We start from the raw sequence: 21,792 nt of genomic DNA on the forward strand, positions 1-21,792 counted from the left end.
TTATTATTATTAATGACCTGACAGAGAAATAATCAATGTATTGCAATAAATTATTCTACCTAACAGTGCTGCAGAAGAGTCTTACTTAGTTTATTTAAGTGAATAAAAACGTTTTCCTTTGAAGAGATGAAGAACTCACTCCCTCTCTCGCAATCAAACTTATGACGGAGCGTTCAGGTCAGAACAAGAACAGAAGGACACATGGTTGGTATTGAGTTCACCAGGATCTATGATAAAGAATAATAAATAAAATAATAATTGTGCCAATCAAAACTAAAAGCAGAACAAAATATGGTCACTTGATGTAGAACTTTGACCTAGGGAGAAACGGGTACGGGCAAGAGCTGAAGCTAAAGGAAAGATACCTACTGTACCCTTCTGTCAAGCCGTCACTCGGCCATCCCCCCCGCGGGTAAGTGAAACTGTTGCCGCTTCATGGTCACATGATATTGTGCACACACTTGAAATGCGTGTCTGCATGACCGCTTTGTTTACACATGACGCCTATAGCCCATATCCATCCACCCAAAAGGAGGAACTGGGAATTGTACTTTTTTTACGCCCGTTTATTCTACAGTTGGAGGTCACAGTCCCACCACTTATCCTCCCCTTAGAGATCTCTAGAGAGGCTCAAGATCTTCTCAAAGCGATCCATTTCAATCGTTGTTGATAATTGTATTTATTTATTAGAATAGGGACAGATATAAAAACATAGTGTGAACCAGTCATCTGATGTATGCATCATAGTGTTTTAGCCAAAGCTAATTCATGACAATATTGTGTGAAAATGTATAACATACAGGAATTAAGTGAGCATGGCATAGAAAGGTATAGTATAGCCATAGCATAGCAAGGGTCTATCGTCATGGTGGTTGGGGAGGAGGAGGAGGAGGCCCCACAGAAAAAAAGTGGGTTGATCCTGTCCCCTATCGAAACGCTTAGATACAACGTGGCAGAGGAACCTTGAGATTTCACGTACCTCCGGGGTTTGCAGAAAAAACCTCAGTTTGCTTCAGGCGGACTGGGTTAGTAGTTTCATTCCGTGTTCTTGTGGCTTAAAAAAGAACCACACGGTCCCTTTGTCTGCTGCCTCCATCTCGGTTCCTCTCTTCAGGGAAATGCTTGCGTGCACGTGTGATCTCTTTTGTGTGTGTGTGTGTGTGTGCGTGCGTGTGTGTGTTTGTGTGTGTCTGTGGTTGCGTGTGTGCGCGCGCGCACGCGGCTGGTTCCCGGTACTACCCGACACCTGAACTACTTTCAAGTGACTTTTCTCTTCATGGAAACCGCAGTTACAGCAGCGTGAGGTGATTAGGCGTCGCGGTTGAGGTGCGACTGACTGTAAAAGTTGAAGGCGTTGAGCTTGTGTCACCACGCCACACACTGACGGGGCCAGTGCTGATTATCCTCTGTACGTCGTGAATGGGGAGAATAATCCAAAAGAGGTGATTATTAAATGATAACGAGTAAAGATGAATTATGAGAAAACCCCACGGTTAAACCCAAAATCTATGGGTGAAACCCGTGGGTGATTCCTGGACTACGTGAAGTAGGCCTATATCTGATTTTTTGCAATTCTGTACTCTCCAACATTAAAAATAATAATGATAAGAAAAAGTTTGTTGATCTTTTGTGTTACAACACTTAGGTTACAGGAAATGTTGACGAACTCGTTGGGGGGTAGGGGGAGGCGGGCGGCATCTACAACAGCTGGTACACCGGGTTGCGTCATCTGTTCTACTTATCACAAACAAAAAACAGTCTGCTTTGGGATTCCAGAGAAAAGTAACTCATGCCTCATTCAACAGTCACAATTCAAACTCTGTATCATCATCAATGAACAGGCGACTCTCCTTCTTCTGTCCTATAGCCACCTAAACGGTTCTAGTTCTCCTTTCCAAAGAAGTGTTTGTGTCTGTGTGTGCCAGCATGTTTGTGTTTGTGTGTGTGTGTGTGTGTGTGTGTGTGTGTGTGTTTGTGTATGTTTGATCCCATTGATGCCAAACAGACACGGCATGTCCAGGTACTAACTGTCTACTCCAGGGGCCAGCAGAGACTTCTATTTCTGCCCAGACAGAGTGGTGTGGTTTGCCTGGAAGGAGCACATGGTTTGGGCAACCTGTCCATGCACCCTGACAGGCAGCATCTTTTGACAAAACCATCAGCCACACTGAGACACAATCCCTTACTCTCATGTCCCCCCCCCCCCTCCGAATGCCAGCTCTCACCAGTCATCATCCATGTCAGGTTCCCCTGGCGTGGTGGTGTAGGCTTCAACAGTGACAAGGCCTCCTTTGTCCCCCTTTCAATCAAGCCCTGAACGCTGCTCAACCAGGTGCCAGATTCATGGCTTCGCTGAAAGGCTGTAGGTGTGGACTGTTTGTTTAACGACGTGTATGTTTTTTGGATTTCTAGTTTTTGCATTGATTTGTATTTTAAATGCTCATTGTTGTATGCATTATAAACCGTATGCATATAGATGAGAGTATCCAAGATAAATTTCCTTCGGGATATGAAGTCTATCTTATCTTAATTCAACAAAACATTTATAGGTGTGGATGTTTGCGCTACCAGAAGGCATGTTTGTGGTTATTTTTGTTTAATAAATCATAGTAATGCTATGTAAATATAGTAAAGCGGTCAATTATAATTAGAATCTGTGAATTATCAAATATAATTCACTGCCGGAAGTTAGGAAGGGCCCATACAAGTGAACGGAGCATTCAATGGGATTGAAAAGAGCTGTGTAAAAAAGTTATACATAAACTGAGCGACAAAAAACGTTAAAACACAATCAAGATGGTTCTTTTGAAAATATTTATTTTTTATTTTCATTTGAAATATATTATTGATACAAAAATATCTAAATAATGGTATCTCTTCCAAACTTGGTTAGTTAGAAATTCACATGAATAAATAAAACAACGGACGGAACAAAGCTACACACAGCATTACTGACAACTTTAACTGAACCATGAAATAACAGTGTTAATATTTGGTATGAAAAAACCCATAAATATCATGTTTTAGTTTCAGAGTAATTACAAATCAAAACACGTCCCACTTTGTGGTGCTATGTGCGTAAAAAAACACTTGCTAAACCCTCCTTCGTTGCACCAAACTAACATAGTACAATCAACAAGCTGATTTATTCGTAATAGTTTCCAACTAATTCTGTTTCTTTGAAACCGCTTGAAAGTGGTGGTGGAAGCTGCCAGGGCTGTTTGAGGTGCTAATACTGTAGGTAAAAAATTCTGTTGAGTGTTCAAGTAAGTCGCAAACATAGAAACAAAAAAAACATTTGTCACTTCCCCGTCACTTAGGCTCATGCAGGCCCAACTCCATGTGGCCCCTCTGAGGGCCATCAAAGTCCAAAAGGGCCGCCTCCAGGGTCACGATGGCCCCGAAGGGCCCCGACACTGGACCCCATGGTGGGGGGGGGGGGGGGGGGGCTGTAGTGGTCTCCGAACGCAGCGTCATCCAAGCGTGCTGCCGGCGCGTCCCGTCAGCTCCCGGGTCTCCCCCGGGAAGGCACGCAAGTCCACGGCACGGCGAACCCGCGCATCCTCACACCGGTCCCCTGAGCCATCTGACAGCCCGGCCAAAGTCTCCGGCTCCCCAGAGACACTGAGTCTGGGTCCTGTTGGGATCCGGAGCAGTCCACCTTGCTACCTCCTCCTCCTCCCTCTCCTCCACCTCCTCCCTCTCCTCTTCCCCCTCCTCCTCCTCCTCCTCCCTCTCCTCCACCTCCTCCCTCTCCTCTTCCACCTCCTCCCCCTCCTCCATCTCGCCCCTCACAGGCTGTAAGGGAACTCCTGCAGGAAGTCCCTGAGGATCCCGGACACAGGCAGCTGCAGGACCCCGCTGCGGCCGCCGCACGCCTCGGCGACGCGCCTCCGGCACAGCTCCTGCAGCGTGGCCATGCGCTTCCTGTAGGGGGCGCCCAGGCTCCGCTTGGGCGAGGCCGCGTAGTGCTGCAGCAGCTCGAAGAGCCCCGCGAAGCTGCGCTCGCTGCCCGCCAGGCCGAAGCGCTGGCGGCGGTACACGATGCGCACGCTGACCGCGCCCGCCGCGGCGCGGTACGACAGCGTGAAGAACACGTCCTTCTGCCGGCTGTCCCGCACCAGGTAGGCACCGAGCGGGGCGTCCCGGAGCATGCCGTGCGCCTCCTCCACGCCCAGGGGCCCCCAGTAGAAGCCGCTGCGCTCCAGCTGGGAGGCCGTGTCCGTGATGATGCAGAAGTCCCTCTGGGACGAGAAGGGCGGGAAGTGGGTGGCGAGGGCCGAGAGTGGCTTGGCCGCCCCGGGCGGGGGTCCCGGGTTCTGGGGAGCCCCATCGCCCCTGCAGGGCCGGACGGGCTCCGCTTGGGGGCGGTGGTGGGGGCGGCCCGCGGGACGGGGTAGAGCGCGGGAGGAGGAAGAGGAGGAGGAGGAAGAGGAGGATGCGGAGGAGGAGGATGTGCAGGTGCTGCCATGGCCTTCCACTGTGCTGTAAGCTACCATCCTACGGTGGAGAGGCGTTCAGAACCCTCTCCCATCGCTGACCACCACAATGACATCCTGAGGGGGGACAACATGGAGGAAAGGGTCAGATCTCAGCGCTTGTGGAGGAATCTTTCAGAAAAGGGATTTGAAAAGGTGTGTTTCTACAGCGGCCGATCTACAAGGTGTTGGTTTGAAACTTTGACGCACACTTTTTTTCTACTTCTTCTTTTTTATTAGCCAATTACGAGCATCCAGAATCCCGCCTCCAGCAACTTGATTGGTCGAAATAAAGTATGACGCCCCGCAATAGTTAAAAGCTCCTTTCACCCAGATTTGAGATATTCTGCAATCAGATTTTGGACATTAATCGAAAGACTTTAGATATAAATCTAAGGTTTGATTCGTGAGACTACTCTTATTACAATGATTCTGGTCGTTATTGGAGAAGTTCCTAAATGAATGGAAGGAATAACGAACTCATTTTATTGTCACTTCAGCAAAATAGGCCTACTAGGTTTAAACATGAGAGTTGGGAATTTCACAGCTTTGTGGCCATGCCCGTAAATCTAAAATGTCCACGTACAGCATAATCCATTTTGCATGGGTCGAGGGATTACAGCTCATCTGCAGTGCAAAGCATCATTCAGGTAAGATGTTCAGGAGAACAGATGGACTAGACACCGCACATAATAACCGACCCTCTACAAAGCCTACAACTTGCAACACGAACCGAAGAGCAAGGATAAGTTCCTAACCTTAAGTACCGCCTGGTCCACAAACTACTCGGAGCGCTATGATCTGTAGGCCTACTGCAGCGTCAATATTTATTGGATATTAAAAAAATCCACCAACAAAACAAATACCGCAAAAGACACATTTCATGCAACAATGCAAAGCTGCAGGATTTAATCGGTTTTACGCTCCTTACAAGCACTCTTTTACCTCACATCACACCATATGATAAGGCTTACCGTTAAAAAATCACTCGGATCCCACTTGAGAACGGAGAATACACTGTACTCAGCGATCTCCTGTCGGTAGCTGTTGTGTTCGCAGTGGTCGTCAACACATGTCCACACTCAGCTCTAGGTAATCCTTCGTTATAGCGGGGCGGAGGGGGGGGGGGGGGTACTACAGGTCGTGTTCAAGGCGGGATGTGTGCCTTGTAGTGGTGACTCTGGGTCTGCTCTCTGTGTCTTTGTGGACAGCCTAGTGCGCACCGAGGCTCTTGAAGCCTCTGTACGTCATCTGTACCGAAGCGTCATCTGTTAATCACGCCCATTTCTGAGAAACTGAAACTGAAGCATGACGAAAAAGGAGCGTTTATAGTCAGCGGGAGCTCTTCACGTAAATCCGTGGTGCTGTAGACGAAATTGTTAAAGCTATACGTTTCGTTTACGATTTGTTACTCAAGTTTGAATTTGTGGCCCAAAAAAAACCACATAATTCTGTGTTTCCAACCCACAGCATCAACTCCACATTGGAAAAGAATACGGTACCACTGAATAGCCAAGGACAATTTAATTCATGGACGCATCCTGCTATATTGCAACATATCATTGGGAATTGGACTGAATGAAAGTCTGTCTAATCTGCTCAGACGTTTGCATTTCCCTGTATCATCTATTATCAATGGACAAACAGTGGAATAGAATCGCATTACCAAAAAATTAGTAGGCATTCGTTAGATGACTCACTCTGACCTAGGCGTACTATCGTCCAATAACTAAATGGTGCATGAAGCGGTTTCCCTTTATGCAAATCCTCTCTATTGACTGATAAGGTTTTTTTTCTGCAGAGAACACCTGCATTGGGTTGACCCACTGACACGACCAGGACACATCTATCTGAACCCTAATCTAGTCTAATCTAATCTAACATCTGCTCCATAACTCGCTGTTTTACCACTGTTTGGGTAGTGGGGTGTGTGCATCAATTGTCTGGTGTATGTTTATTCTGCACATCTTCTTTATACCATGTCTGTTAGATCCACATAGATACTCTTTCATACATTTGAAACATTTGATTCAATCCATCCATCCATTCATGCAATTCATCCGTCCATCTAGCTATCCATTCATCTTTAGCCACCAGAAGGTGGACCGAGCGAGATGGTGATGAAGAAGAAGATGATGATGATAATGATGCGAAGCCAAACGGGATAAATGAAAGCTAAGGAGGGAGCGCTTCTAAAAAAACGGGCAGTGTGTGTGTGTGTGTGTGTGTGTGTGTGTGTGTGTGTGTGTGTGTGTGTGTGTGTGTGTGTGTGTGTGTGTGTGTGTGTGTGTGTGTGTGTGTGTGTGTGTGTGCAAATGCATGTGTCAGGCATTTGCATGCACTTGTATATTTGTGTGTGTGTGTGTGCGTATGTATGTGTGTGTGTGTGGGTGCACGTGTGACCTGATCCATGGATGTTTCTCGAGAATAGAAGTACAACTTATGCCCTGAGTTGCAGTACTTAACGCGCCGCACACAGTTTACTTTTGCAACGAGATTGAGGATGTTGGCCAAGTCTTCAGAAGTGATTAACATTCACTATGCATTTCAACGCTTTACTCAGTTTCATTTCTGTGGAAAAGGGAGAAAATGTTTACCTTAAGCCGGGGACGGTGGGTGGTGTCAGTTTGTGTGTGTTCGCAACTCCAGATTCAGTCTGACCTGTTTCTAATTAGCCTCAGCCTGTTGGGACAAAGCCTGTGAAGATGCGGAGTGGATCTCCGGCCGCAGCCGGGCTGGGGGGGCGATCGCAGCTCTGTCACAACAATGTCCGAGCACGGCTTCTTGTCAAAACTCAGCTTTGTCACAACAATGTCGGCGATTGTCCTGACAGCCCACCAACATTCCAAACGGTGGCCCTCTCCACACTCAAGTCCGCACATTGTTTATTTATTATACACATGTATACACATATTAATTATTAATACTATTATTGAATCAAGGCCTAAGGTTTTGTGTATATATGGGCTTCCTTAACTGGTCTTGCCAACCAATTTTACTACAGGCTTAACAATCTTTTCTTACTTGTTTGGTATTGTTGATATATGTTAGTCTATATTATTTGTGTATATATAGCTGGAGAGGTTACATCCATATTTGTGTGAGTGTGTGTCTGTGTGCGTGTTTGTGTGTATATATTCTAGAAAGTCTACTGTTTGTGGGTGTGTGTGTATAGATATACATACACATGTGCAGTTCAGTATGTATATAGGCTACAGTATCTAGTGAGGCTACTCCAGTGTGTGTGTGTGTGTGTGTGTGTGTGTGTGTGTGTGTGTGTGTGTGTTGTAACCGTGCTGGTTTCTGTGTGCATGAGTCCCCTGTTCTAGTGAACTGGGATATTGTGATAACTAATATTAAAGTGTGACACACTTAATATTGGTAATGCTGACTGTGATCACTCCTAATTCTGGCTAAACCAGCTTCCTCCTCAAATCGTCATGGCGGTCAGCGATGAAAGGGCAACCCGGCCATCTCCAGGACATCCACATATGCTCCGAGTATATGTGAGTTTACACATGAATAATCTTGCTTTTAAAACAACTGTTGGTTGATTGTGGAAGTGGTGATATTGAGAGAATTGCCTTTCCTGGATTATGAACAATATAAATACCCATGGGACTTTTATGCTTCAACCGAAAAGGGAAACAAGGCCATTCGGCATCACCAGTCTTGCTTTGTTCCCTAATCAAACTCCGCTATGATAAGGTAAAATGACTAATGGTTTCATATGAAAGACAAAGACAAGCAGATTTCCTTGTAAATGTGTAACACGATCTCTCGACTAAGAACTTCCTGCGTGCTTACTACGTATCCTACTAACTATATTACTAACTAAGTAATCACATTCTATTTTGAGTTATCTCAACTAACTCTTAATCATGCTCATGATGTATTTGAGGTTAGGATTAAGAAGGAAATCCCTGATGTGGTGAACAAAGTTAAGTAGCTTGGTATCATCCTGGACAAGAACTTAAAGTTTGACAGTCAGGTTAAGTACATCTGTAAGAAGGTCAGACCAAATCTTAACTGCTTACGTTTTATCAGAAGGAACCTGTCACATCAAGCTGCAAAACTATACATGCATGCAATGATTTTCTCTCGTTTATCATATTGCATCACGTCATGGCCAAAAGCTCCACAATGAAACCTATAGTCTCAAGATACAAGCAGGCAATAAAACTCATGGACTGGAAACCAATGAATTGGCATCACTGGCGGATTTTAAGGAAACTCAACTTTCTCACTTTAGAAAATGTAATGAATTTCCGTACTCTGATTGTTTTTTAAATGTCTAAATAATCATGTGTCATTACTGTTTGCTGAACTGGCCATGAGGTGTCCGGGTTCTCACAGAGCGATCACACAAGCCTCCACTAGTGGTGATTGTCTCATCCCAAAACACAAGACTTCATTCTGTCAGTCTGCTATCGCTGTAAAGGTGTCCAAACTTTGGAACTCTCTACCCACTAATCTAAAATTAGAGACCAACAGTAATGCTTTGAACAAAGGACTCAAAGTATGCCTCAAATCTACGCACAATGTTCCAATGGATATTTCTTAACTGGGTGATTGCTTGATCATGTTGCCTTTGCTCTGTAGAGTAGCCTATATATGTACTTAACATGTAAAAATGCTTGCATTTTTCTTTTTTGGTTTTTCTCTTTCCTTTCTTTCTACTTTCAGCCTGTGGACAAGGGGTGTGAATTAATGCTAAAACAGTCAAACAATGCATCTGGTCTGTCCGAGGTAATTGCTATGACCACATCAAATAAACATTAATAATAATAATTGAATCATACATAATCAATTTGTATTGTTAACAACAATGTTGGAATGCCATTTAAAAACCCTTTGATTAGAAAAGCTGTGAGATGTATTCTTAATCCTTTAAAGTCATTATTACGATTGTAACTATGGGTTTCTGACAGAATGATATTATAAGTTGCAATATAATTATATAATAGGATAGATAATGACCTATGACATAAATCATATGATCTGAATTCAAGGATTCATTCCGCTGAAAAGTAATGAAAGAGAAACCATTGTCACACCATGTCACTTGTTGGGAGAAGTTCTAATTATGAAAATGAAACCTTTTCCTTAAAAGAAACCCTGGGGAATAATCAGAACTGGCCCTAATGTTGAAGTCATGGTGAGTCCAAGAGCACAGACAACAACTTTTGGAATTGGTCCGATATCGAGCGAACTGATTCCATCACAGTTACCGAAGAATTAGGTAGTGGCTACTGTCTGAGAATTTCCCAATTTTCACAGCTTTTTTGCAAATCACCACAAGAAGATTTCCAAGAGAGAGCACCAGTCAGAGGTTCACTTTCACTGATGAGCGAAAGTGAAACATTCGCATCTGGCATCTTAATTCCATGAAACGATGGACGTTTACTTTATCCCAAACAGACTAATGGAAACATAAACATATCTCTTCTGAGGGTCAAGCACTTGCTTTAACTTTGCTTATGCATTTTTTTTAATTTGACTACTATAAGCTGTTGCAGTTTCCCACTAAAAATAGATTCACATACTCAGAAATATGACTGATATAGATCCAGTACATACACCCACACTGTCACACGCACACGCACACACACGCACACATAGTCACAGACCCAGACTCTACTATTTCCTATTTCTCATTCCCCCCCTTCCCACACACACACACACACACACACACACACACACACACACACACACACACACACACACACACACACACACACACACACACACCTACACACTCTTTGTTTCGCTGTGACAAAACCATATTTTGCAGGAAGTCACATGACCTTCCCCCATTTGACCACAGCCTCGTAGTAAGGTTGAATCTCATTCCTTTGCTCCAAGGAAAATCTCAGCCCTAGCCCTCGCTGTTGCGCGTTCACGCGTCGTGGAGCCATGTCCCAATACCAGTTTAAAGGTAGCTTAAGGGGTAAGGGGGAGGGCTAACATCCCCTCAAAATTGAGATTTTCGATGGGCACCCTCAAAGCGCTTCAGTTCTGACTTGCTCCCACAATACCTTGCGAGAAAACGGAAAATCAAGAAATATCCTAGACAAGATGGAGGACGAAAAGATGGGACAGGATTGGAAAAACACAAATGTAAGTGTTTTCTCTGTAATTAACTATTAATTATTTTATTAATTATACTCTGCAGCCCGGCCGCGGGCTTCGAAGCCCGGCCGCAGGCTCTCGCAGGCCGCCCGACCCCGGTCCTCGGCTGGGCTGCAGAGCCCGATCACGGTCTGCAGCCCGGCCGTCGACCGGGGTCGGGCGGCCCGCGGTCGGGGAGCTGCGGGGCTCATGTCGTATGATATCCAGATCTTCCATGTTCTAGTGACTCCAAGTTAAAAATAAGCTTTATACTAATATATTATATTATATTAGTCATATTCTATAAGTATTATTATATATACTATTATATTATATTAGTAATATTACATGGTTAATCAATGTAATTTTTGGCAGTACTATATTGTGTACATAGCTATTATTGTACATAACATATGGCCATATCACCCAGTTCTGGCATATAATTCCTAATTCCTTCTTATTCGTTTTCTTTCAGGACATCGTTGAGTCCACTGGGGGCAGGCGAGGCATGAGGAGAGCGAGGCAAAGTTGGCGGAATGGTGGAGAAGATGTGATTCTCCACCATTCTCTCAAAAGCTGAGAGAGGGTGTGTGTGTGTGTGTGTGTGTATTTTTAGGTGTGCGTGTGTGTGTATTTTTAGATGTGTGGTTCAGTGTTTCTTATTTAAATAAAGTGTTTCTTCTAAAGTGTTCTTGTTCTTAGATTATTATCTAAGGGGGCACTCACATTAGGCCATCTGGCCGTGGCCGTGGCCGTTTTAGCACCTAACCGTGCTCAAATCTGCCAGTGTGAGTGTGGCCAGTCTGGCCAGGCCGGGCCAATTTGGCCACTTGGGAGAGGTGTGCTGCTACGGCACGGGCCGCTACGGTATGGAAAGCCAAGAAGGCCACAATCCGGCCCTAGAATGGCGCGGTAAAAGTGCAAAACCGCACGGAAACCGTACGGAATCCGTACGGTTTCCGTGCGGTTTGGCAAGAATTCCGTATGACTAATAGCCGCGGCTATTAGTCATTCACTCCGGCTATTAGTCATTCACTCCGGCTATTAGTTATTCACTCCGGCTATTAGGTATGCAGAACGAGCCCCTCCCTCTTCTTTGCTTGACCACTAAGTTTGAAGGCTGTCTAACCAATCAGAGCTGCAGTGCCTCTGTCATGCCAAATTTGTACCGGCTGCCAAATTTGTACCGGGCGCGTCATCCATACGTAATCCATTACAAACCTGCCTGGCAACAGATGATCGCGTCGTCCGTTGCCTGGCAACGGACGATCGCGCCGAATAACGTGAAAGGTTCACGGACATTCGCGAACCTTCTATCTAGCGATCCGTTATCTGTATTGTGCTATTTCGTCCTTGACCTGCTTTAAACACTCAGTTTACTTGCTACATTTGATTAAACAATTAAATACAATACAAATATAAAGTAAAAACAAGTGTTATCTAGCGATCCGTTTTCTGTATAATGTTATTTCGTCTTTGGCAACATGAGCGCGAATGTTTTTTGAAACCCGCTTTAAACACTCAGTTTACCAGCTAAATTTGATTAAACAATTGAATACAATACAAATATAAAGTAAAAACAAGTGTTATCTAGCGATCCGTTAACTGTATTATGTTATTTCGTCTTTGGCAACATGAGTGCGAATGTTTTTTGAAACCTGCCCGGCAACGGACGACGCGATCATCTGCTGCCAGGCAGGTTTGGAATGGATTACGTATGGATGATGCGCCCGGTACAAATTTGGCAGCCGGTACAAATTTGGCATGACACCTCCATGTTTCGCTGTAACATAAAGCTGTGTTGTCTTTACTAGTTTCACTACAATGTAATGACCACCATTAGCTAGTGGAAAATACATTTGTGTCTAGTACAGTGATATATTTGTATATGTTAGGCTATATATTGAGATGGCAGTGTGCGAAATACCCGACAATATTCGGGGACGTCCCCATCCCCAGATTGTTCTCGATATGCAGTAGCCAGCTAGGCCATAACATTATTATTTGGAGGACTTATAGCCTACTTGTAGTGAAGTATTTTTAATAGTGTGTGGAATCTACAGCTGATCACTTTCACTGGCTAAGCTAAATGAATCCCGAACAGTTGAACCTCTGAATTGATCCTGAAAGCCTATGTCCTAGAATAATTCATTTGTATTCCGTTCTCACTAAAGGTCACTTAAATGTAGCCTATTTAAGCTCACCAAGTCCAGTATTCAGAATTCATAGCATTTATTCACAAATACGTTCTATTTTTTTGACAAGCGGAGCCGACAGTCCTGTGCAAGTATGCAAATTAGCCATGTGCGCCAAACAGAAGATAGACGCAATGAACTGATTGTTGTGCATTGTTGTGGATATGTAGGCTGGTTAGTTGTGGTTGTTTGTGGTCTTAGTGAAACAGCCTTGCCTTGGAGTTGGAGAAGTTGGAGTGATTGTGTGAATGTGCGAGAGAGAGCGCACCTGCCGTGGTGATGTTGTTGTGGGCTTATATGTGATAATGATGTATCTGTCTGATCGTATTAGCTGTAGATGTTTGGTTAAATAATGTCACAAGATCGGTCATACTGCAGGCTCTCATTTGCAAATGCACTGATTGTGTGCCCGTCTCCGATATGCTATATACCTGGCATTTATTCAGTTCATGTTCTTCTGAGTGCGCAAGAACGGTGCAAGTTATTGTCGTGTTTGCATTGTAATGCACAACTTTGCCCCTGCCTGTTATAAAATAACGTGCATCCCAACAACTTTAGCCAATGCAGGCTCCTATTGCTTTACCAGTGTGTTTAAAGTGTGTGTGTGTGTGTGTGTGTGTGTGTGTGTGTGTGTGTGTGTGTGTGTGTGTGTGTGTGTGTGTGTGTGTGTGTGTGTGTGTGTGTGTGTGTGTGTGTGTGTGTGTGTGTGTGTGTGTGTGTGCGTGTGTTGTCATGTAGGCTAGATATATAGATCGATTGTCTTGGCTTGCTTGCATCCATGAAATATTGTAATGTTATGGCCGAGCTGGCTACTGCATATCGCGAACAATCTGGGGATGAGGGCATCCCCGAATATTGACGGGTATTTCGCACACTGCCATCTCAATACATCTCCGTACGGAAACCGTACGGAATTCTTGCCAAAGCGCACGGTTTCCGTACGGTTTTGCACTTTTACCGCGCCATTCTAGGGCCGGATTGTGGCCTTCTTGGCTTTCCATACTACGGTACAGATGCTAATGAGCCGACACGCACACGCGCACGGCTACGCAACCTGAGCTGGATGACGTATAGTCCATGCGACGACCACGGACATAATAAAGGCGACGAGCCTTCTTTCCCATTAAACGGTAAACATCGCGTCAAGCGGTACAACTGTTGGTGTGTTCTCTGTGTTGTTGTCCATTGTTGTTAAAACTCTGACTGGCGGCAGACTTTATTATGGTCCATGCAGCGGACGCTTGGTGATGACGTGTTACTTACGACGTGATGACGTATGTACAAGAGCCTACCGTGGCCAGGCCACAGCTGCGACGGCCCACGGCCACGGCCAGATGGCCTAGTGTGAGTGCAGGCCAGCGAACAATGGGGCCATTTGAGCCCGTGAAAACGGCCAACGGCCACGGCCAGATGGCCCAGTGTGAGTGCACCCTAATACCACCTTTAACATGTAGCTAAGTGACTTTCAAAATAAAGGTATATTACGAGGGACAAATAGTATTGAAAAAATCCTTTCTTTAAACATGCCAATTACAAAATATAAATACCATTTCAGGTTAAACATCTTTACAATGGGTCTTGCTCGTTGCCCGAGTCAATGGCAGCCAGTCTGTCTCTTGTAACATTACCAGGGGTCTGGTTATCTGCTAGGGGGCACGGGGAGGCCATGATGACGTCACAGGGTAGGGTTGTCCCATTTGGTAGGGGATCGGTTAGGGGTAGCAATGAGCATGAGCTATGAGGGTAAGGGTTAGGGTTAGGGTTGAGATGTAGGGTTGAGACAGTACTCATGTAAAGCATTGTGTGTTTCTGTGTGAGTCTGTGTGCGTGTGTTGTGATCCCACATTAAGGATTGCCTAAACTACGCAGGTCAGAGTAGATTCAAATGTGGCGTGAAAATAAATGTATGTTTATGTTGCATACTTATTAGGTACTTTTTGATATGCTACAATTATTTAACTGTATCTATACCTCAGTTTACACCTGACAAAGCAATGGTGTCCCTTTCCTGTAAATTGTGTTTATGCTAAAGGTCAGGCCTCTTTTTTTTTTTAGGTTATTGGGTTATATATTTAAAGGAAGTAAGTGGTTTTATGTTGATCATATTTTTTAAGGAAATTGGACTCTAATGCTCGCATGCAAGCACAAATGCATGCACGCATGCTTCCATAACCCCCCACACACACACACGCACGATCACACGAGCACACACACACTAATACAACTCAAACACCCCCCATTTTTTTTTATAGTGCTTTACTAAATCAATTTAGCGTCAGCCTTTACGTGTGTTTGCCAAGGTCTCTAGGCAGATTCTACTTCAGCATAATCCATCGGATGTATGTAGTCAAATATCTGGTTATATTTCGCTGAGCCATGGTACTTGTTTGTGAGCGGCTCATCGTCGCATACCGCTCTTGGGAACGCTTTCACTTTCGTTTTGATCAGCTGATCTCCACGAAGAACAACAAGAAGGGTTGAAAAGGACGTCGTGTTCTTTTCAGCAAGGAGGCGGTTAATTAGGGTTTGAGTAGACACAAACACGCACGCACGCGGGCGCACACACACACACACACACACACACACACACACACACACACACACACACACACACACACACACACACACACACACACACACACACACGCAATCTTAACGAGGCGAAGTATGAATGTCTCGCACAACTTGATAAGGTTCTCCGTCTAAGCATGTTTGGCAATCTGGCTGCACAACCTTGGCTAGAGTTTAACGTCTCACCGTCTCAGCCCCCCAGAAGCCTATTAAAGGCATGTAAAAAAAAGCTACACCTGCAGTTTTCAGCACATAAGGCTCTGCCCCCTATTTGTCCATACGTTCTTTTAAGTCATCCGTTATGCTTCGGGCGGAATAAGGAACAGTTTCAATCAAAATCAAGAATTTTTGCAAGAAAGGCCCACTAATTCCTGGCAACAGGAGCGCAAACAACAGGACGATAAGGTGTCCCGATCGTTTGCCCCTGAAAAAGGGAAAAAAAGGAAAGAAAATAAAAACCAATCTGCTGCAACAACACCTTTAATCTCTTGCTCTGCGCGGGCCTACCCTGTCCAAGTCGTGTTATAGATTCTTATGGAGAATCGGCAACGGCTGCCCTCTAGCGGTCAAAAAATAATTCTTATATACTAGCTGCAGAGGGTTTCTAACGATATCGTTGCAATGTAATGGTTTTCGATGATCGAATTTACACACACACACACACACACTCACACACACACACACACACACACACACACACACACACACACACACACACACACACACACACACACACACACACACACACACACACACACACACACACACACACACACACACACACGTACACGCACAAAGTCTTCAAAATATTGAAAAAAATATTACCTGTTCCATACAATTTTAATGACTAACAATGTTACTTTCCTGTGTCATTATAGGCTAGCTTTTCAGGACCCAGTTATAACGAGTGAAGATAAGGTGCAGAGATTAAATGTAAAGCTGTTAAGAGATTGCACGATCTGTGAAGACATTGCTGTCAAATTTGGCCTGTAGGCGTAAACTCGCAGACCGCCAGAGGGGGAGCGGGACAGAGTCTAGCCCTCCTCAGAGTTCATTCTGTGGTTGTTCTATGGAAAAGCAAACGGTTCTTGTTAAGAGGATCCTGTGGCCTGTGTTGGAGCTGATGGCATTTGGATTTTTTCTTTATTGGTGTGGTTTCAGTACTTGGGTTTCTCTTCTTGAAATGATCAATGGTCACCCACAGTCAGAGTTAAAAAATATTTCCATGTAATTCCCAAAGAACTAACCATTTCCCATGGCGAAATCTTAACACAGAAGTAACAAAAAACCAGGTATTTTAGTATTTTATTAACCTTTATTTAACCAGGCAAGTCATGAAGAACCAATACTTATTTCCCTTGGTTGGCTGGCAAAAGGCAAAGCCCCTACCTCCTTTTGGAGGTAGGGGGCTAAAAAATGAATGCTAAAAGTTAGGAAAGAGCCTCACATCAAAACATTTCCACTGGTTTCATCGCTTGGTGAAATATGCTGGAATTAAGAGAAGATTCTGTTCTCCACCGGGATGATCTGATCACGAAACGAATCCGTCATTCGACAAAAGAGACTCAACAGTAGCCTACAAAGTCCAATAATTAGGCTATCTTCCTGTTTTTCAGTGGCATCAGATTATCTGTTGATCTGAAGAAAGAAAAAACGACCCTAATGTAATTTTGTTTTTATATAATGGGTGGGTGAATGTTCTTCAGGTGGTTCCTGGTTCCTGAGCTTGTCATTCAGAGCAATCACAGTGCGTTTGTTCTCATTCGCTCTTAAACACGCTTCAAATAGGACCGGCCCGTCAATTTAGGACAACAGAAAGAGAACACTCTTAGCTTAAATGCAACAGATTCATGGATTCACTGAATATAAGTATTATGTTCAAAGTATTGTGGATTTCTGTCAGATGAGAGAGCTAGGTATGCTCATCAAAACGTAAACCACAGTCAATATAACAAGTCTGTCAACATCTTGAGGCTTCAGTGAGGAATGGAAACATGTTACAAGGTTCCCGCCTGAACAGAACACACTTCCTGAAGGGGAATTTGGAGCAGGAATGCAGAGTTGTTTCCTTATGCAGCGTTTTCCAATAAAGGTGTATTCGTATAAAAAAGAACCGCCATAAAGGAGGAAAAGACTCAAGTAGTAAAAGTGATACAAAGCAGAGGAAGTCAGACCAGGTGTAGTCAGAAAAGCTCATTAGGACAGTCGATGAGCGAAATTCTGATGATTCAGACGAATTTGTTTACTCAATTGACCCTGAAGGCAAAGAAACGATTCAGATTAATGTGCAAAGAGTGAAAATGGTCATTGATACAGGAAGTGGCAAAAACTTCATTGGAGATGGACTTTCCACTGGACTATTCAATAGCAAGACAAAGCTGAGACCAACAAACAAGAAGTTCTATGCATATGGACAAAAAAAAAACCTGTACCCTGCTTAGGATTTTTTGAAGCAGAACTTTACTGGAAAAACAGTAAAGTAAAAGATGATGTGATCAGAGGAGATGTAGAAGCACTGTTAGGAAGAGTGTCTAGCTTCTCACTAAATATACTGGAAAAAAAAGCGACTGTGGAAACAATCAAGCACTCAGCAGATTGATTTCAGAAACTGTTTGCGGAGTATGGAGATCTTTTCAAAGGACTTGGTAAGGTGAATGGCTGCACGCACAAAGTGACAGTTGATCCATCGGTACCACCAGTAGCACAGAAACTGAGACAAATTCCATGCCACATTAAAAGAAGCTGTCAAACAGGAGTTGGATGAAATGCTGGAGCAGGATATCAATGAAGAAGTCAATGAAGGATCAGAATGGGTGTCAAACCTACTGCTCATCCCAAAGAAAGATACAGCGGAGATGAGGCTATGCGTGGACCTACGAGAAGCGAACAAAGCTGTGATCAGAGAACTCCATCCTGTAACTACAGTGGATAGTATTTTGCAAGCAGTTCAATGATCCAAAGTTTATGGAAAACCTGATGCTAGAAAAGGCTTTTGGCAAATTGAATTAGAGGAAATGCAACCATACAAAAGATGTGTGGAAGAATTATCTATACCCACAATGGATTGATCCTGAGAGGTAAAATTAAACAAGCAATGAACATAGCACATGAAACTCATCAAGGAGTAGTGAGAACAAAAAAATTCTTGCGAAACAAGTTTTATTGGCAAAATGTGGACATTGCCATTGAAAGAATGGTCAGAAATGGCAATGCATGTGTACTGAATCAACCTATACACGAAGATCAACCACTACAACCACTGGAGTAACCTCCAAGACCATGGACAAAGCTAGGAATAGATCGAGTTGGACCAATAGGAAATCAACACATACTGACAGTTATTGACTATTATTTTTCTTATCCAGAAGAAGTAGTGATAACAGAAATATCCTCAAAAGTAGTGGTCAGGGAGCTGTTGAAAATCTTTGCAAGGTTTGGATGCCCCCTAGAGGTTGTCACTGATAATGGCAGACAATTTTTTTGGCCAATCATTTCGAAGATTTCCTTATAACCTGTGGAATCAAACATATCAGAGCATCACCTTATTACCCGAAAAGTAATGGGAAGATTGAGCGTTTCCACAGATCCCTGAAGAAGGCTTTCCGTGCAACCAAATGTGAAGGGATGAACTGGAAAGAGGAATTGCCAAAGATTCTCATGGCATATAGAACAATTCCTCACAGAGCGTCGGGTGAAACGCCTGCCTACCTTATCTTTGGAAGAGACATTCGCACAAAGTTGCAAAACTTGGAGAAGGAAGGAAATGAGGAATTGTGTATCAGAAAGCACCATGATGAATACAAAAACCAGATGAAAGAATATGCAGACAAGAAAAATGGAGCAATAGAACACCATTTCAATATAGGAGGCATTGTGTACATCGCAAACTTCGGAAACAACAAACTTGACTCAAAGTACAAGGACACTCGATATGTCATATTGAGAAACACGTCTGACAAATCTTTTGAACTAGTGAACACTGAAAATTGGACATTGGTGATCAGGAATGTCAAACACCTTCGACATGCGCCTTTACCAGTGGACTTCGACATCCCTGAACCAGTGACAATGAATCTGTACTTAAACATGGACATGATGGACATGAGAGCAGCTGAGGATGCACAGCACCTGCCTGCTGTAGAGACTCGTCAAGAGACTGCCATGTTACCGGAACCTAAAGCACCCGAAGGAACCACCCGATCAGGAAGGGTTATCAAGAAACCAGCCCGTCACTGATAAAAAAAAAAAAAAGAATTGATGTAGAAAATAAAAAGAAGTAACAGTTGTAACTTTTCGGATAATGGAAATGCTTTTGTGTTTTGATAACATAATGGAATGGTTTGTGTTTAGGTTTACTTAAAGGCACCCAGTGCAACTTTATGTAAACATTCAATGAAAAATAAACATTCAATTTCTAGTCTTTTTTACACGTAGTAAGTTTCAATAACTCCATACCATTACATATCGACATTCAAGGAGCAAAGATGAGACGTCGCTGTGTGGTGAGAACTGATAGAAAAACGTAAACAACAACAATCGCCGGTGGGGAGAAGCCATTTTTCCATTGCCTGGAAGCCTGCTTTATTTATTGTAGGTTACAAAAAATAAAGAAAATGGCGGCATTGTTGTTGTTATCGATTTTCTATCAGTTCTCACCACTCAACGACGTCTCATCTTTGCTGCTTGAATGTCGGTATGTATTGGTATGGAGTTATTGAAACTTACTACGTGTAAAAAAAACTAGAAATTGAATGTTTATTTTTAAGCCTCGAAAGTTGCACTGGGTGCCTTTAAGCTAACAGCTTATTATTTTAAAGTAAAGGAAATGTTTAGTCTTGAGTTAAAATACTGAAACTTATAACGTTTTAAGAGTTTAAGACCACACGTTGAAGTGCTACAGTCTAACAAGGTTCGATTTGTAAGGCAGTTGATAGACTGAAAATCTACTGACAGAGCGATGTAGTTTAGGTGGTGAAGCATGCAGTTAGTACGTTGGACAGGAGGGTGCAGACGTGGAGAGGGAGAGGTAGAACAGCAATGAGCGAGGCACGCAGAAAGATGTAAGATGATGAGAGTTGACAATAAAAAAAAAAAATGACGACGATAGTTTCATATCGGACAACACAACAGTGCACAAGGGGGCAACAGACGTCATCCAACATTTAAAAAGCCTGGCTGGGTGTGTGTGTGTGTGTGTGTGTGTGTGTGTGTGTGTGTGTGTGTGTGTGTGTGTGTGTGTGTGTGTGTGTGTGTGTGTGTGTGTGTGTGTGTGTGTGTGTAATGGCAATGCATATCCCTCTGTTAACTGCTTTTACACCTAATATGTTGTATAGTCCAGTGTTTTATGGATATATATTCATAGCATTGCTTCTATGTAATGTATTGCTTTAAATGACAAGGAATGATGTGATGTAGGGCAGGCTATAGGCTACCGGGTCATATTGCTGTTGGTTATGATTAACGTGATGATTATGTGCTGCGCGAATAGAGGAAATATACGTACTGTAGGCTAATAATAATTGTGCCCCCCTATGCATTTCATATGCCCCCCTTCAGACTCAGGTCTGGCGACGGGTCTGCTGTGTTTGCTTGGCGTTTGTTATCAACCTAACTTGATATGCAGCCTGTTGTGAGCCGACTAAATATAATGAGATGCATGATGTCCTGTGTTCTTGTAAGGGAGCTGGGATACGGCTCGAAGGCCAGTTAACCAAACCTGGGACCTGTCTGCCAACACCAGGGAGTAGTGGAGCTAAAGACAAGAGCACCGAAACATTTGGTTCTGAATGAACTCCAGAATTAAATTAGTTTGAAGGCGGCATTTTAAGTTACCACTGTATTGTAGCCTATTGCCTATTTATAATATTGATAAAAAAAAGCATGAGTTACCAACCAGTCCCATCCATTATAGGTAAAGTATCAAATCGTGTTTCCCAGCAACTACCGGCCTTTCCTACACATTTTAATCCTCGGGCCCTGGATAATGTTGGATTTTTACCAGCAGAGGGCAGCAGTCTACTAGTTATTGGCGTGAGTGTGTGTTTACGTCTGTGTGTGTCTGTGCACGCGCGCATGTGTGTGTATGTGTGTGTGCGCGCGCACCATACGGATGTAATTAGAATGTTTAAAAGGAGGGCAATGGGATAGGATATGACGCATCATAAATGGGATGGGGTGTCAAGGCACCGAATCAAGGGCAAGCAGCGATGCAGACGTTTACATTAATTAACATGAATTAGCATTAAAACTGCAGTTGATAATGCGACATATATTGCGGTCCTTTTGGGTGCAACAGTATGCGCAACCACACACACCTGCATATACACAGAAAACACACACAGACACGCACGCACGCACGCACGCACGCACGCACACGCACACACATACATACAAATGACACACACACAGGGTGCTTTTTTTTTTCTTCAAAATAGTTC

General features: G+C 43.7%; 1 protein-coding gene across 1 annotated transcript; it reads right to left on the minus strand.

Annotated features, from left to right (window-relative positions):
- Positions 1–2,436: 2,436 nt before the first annotated feature.
- socs1a (suppressor of cytokine signaling 1a) lies at positions 2,437–7,112 on the minus strand. Its single transcript, XM_056607415.1, has 3 exons — positions 7,076–7,112; positions 5,453–5,779; positions 2,437–4,556 (listed from the first exon to the last, which is right to left on the minus strand). The coding sequence occupies exon 3, from the start codon at positions 4,497–4,499 to the stop codon at positions 3,792–3,794; it is 708 nt and encodes a 235-aa protein (XP_056463390.1). The 5' UTR covers positions 4,500–4,556; positions 5,453–5,779; positions 7,076–7,112; the 3' UTR covers positions 2,437–3,791.
- Positions 7,113–21,792: the final 14,680 nt, after the last annotated feature.

The sequence above is a fragment of the Gadus chalcogrammus genome, chromosome 2 (genome assembly GCF_026213295.1).
Source record: "Gadus chalcogrammus isolate NIFS_2021 chromosome 2, NIFS_Gcha_1.0, whole genome shotgun sequence".
NCBI classification, from domain to species: Eukaryota; Metazoa; Chordata; class Actinopteri; order Gadiformes; family Gadidae; genus Gadus; species Gadus chalcogrammus.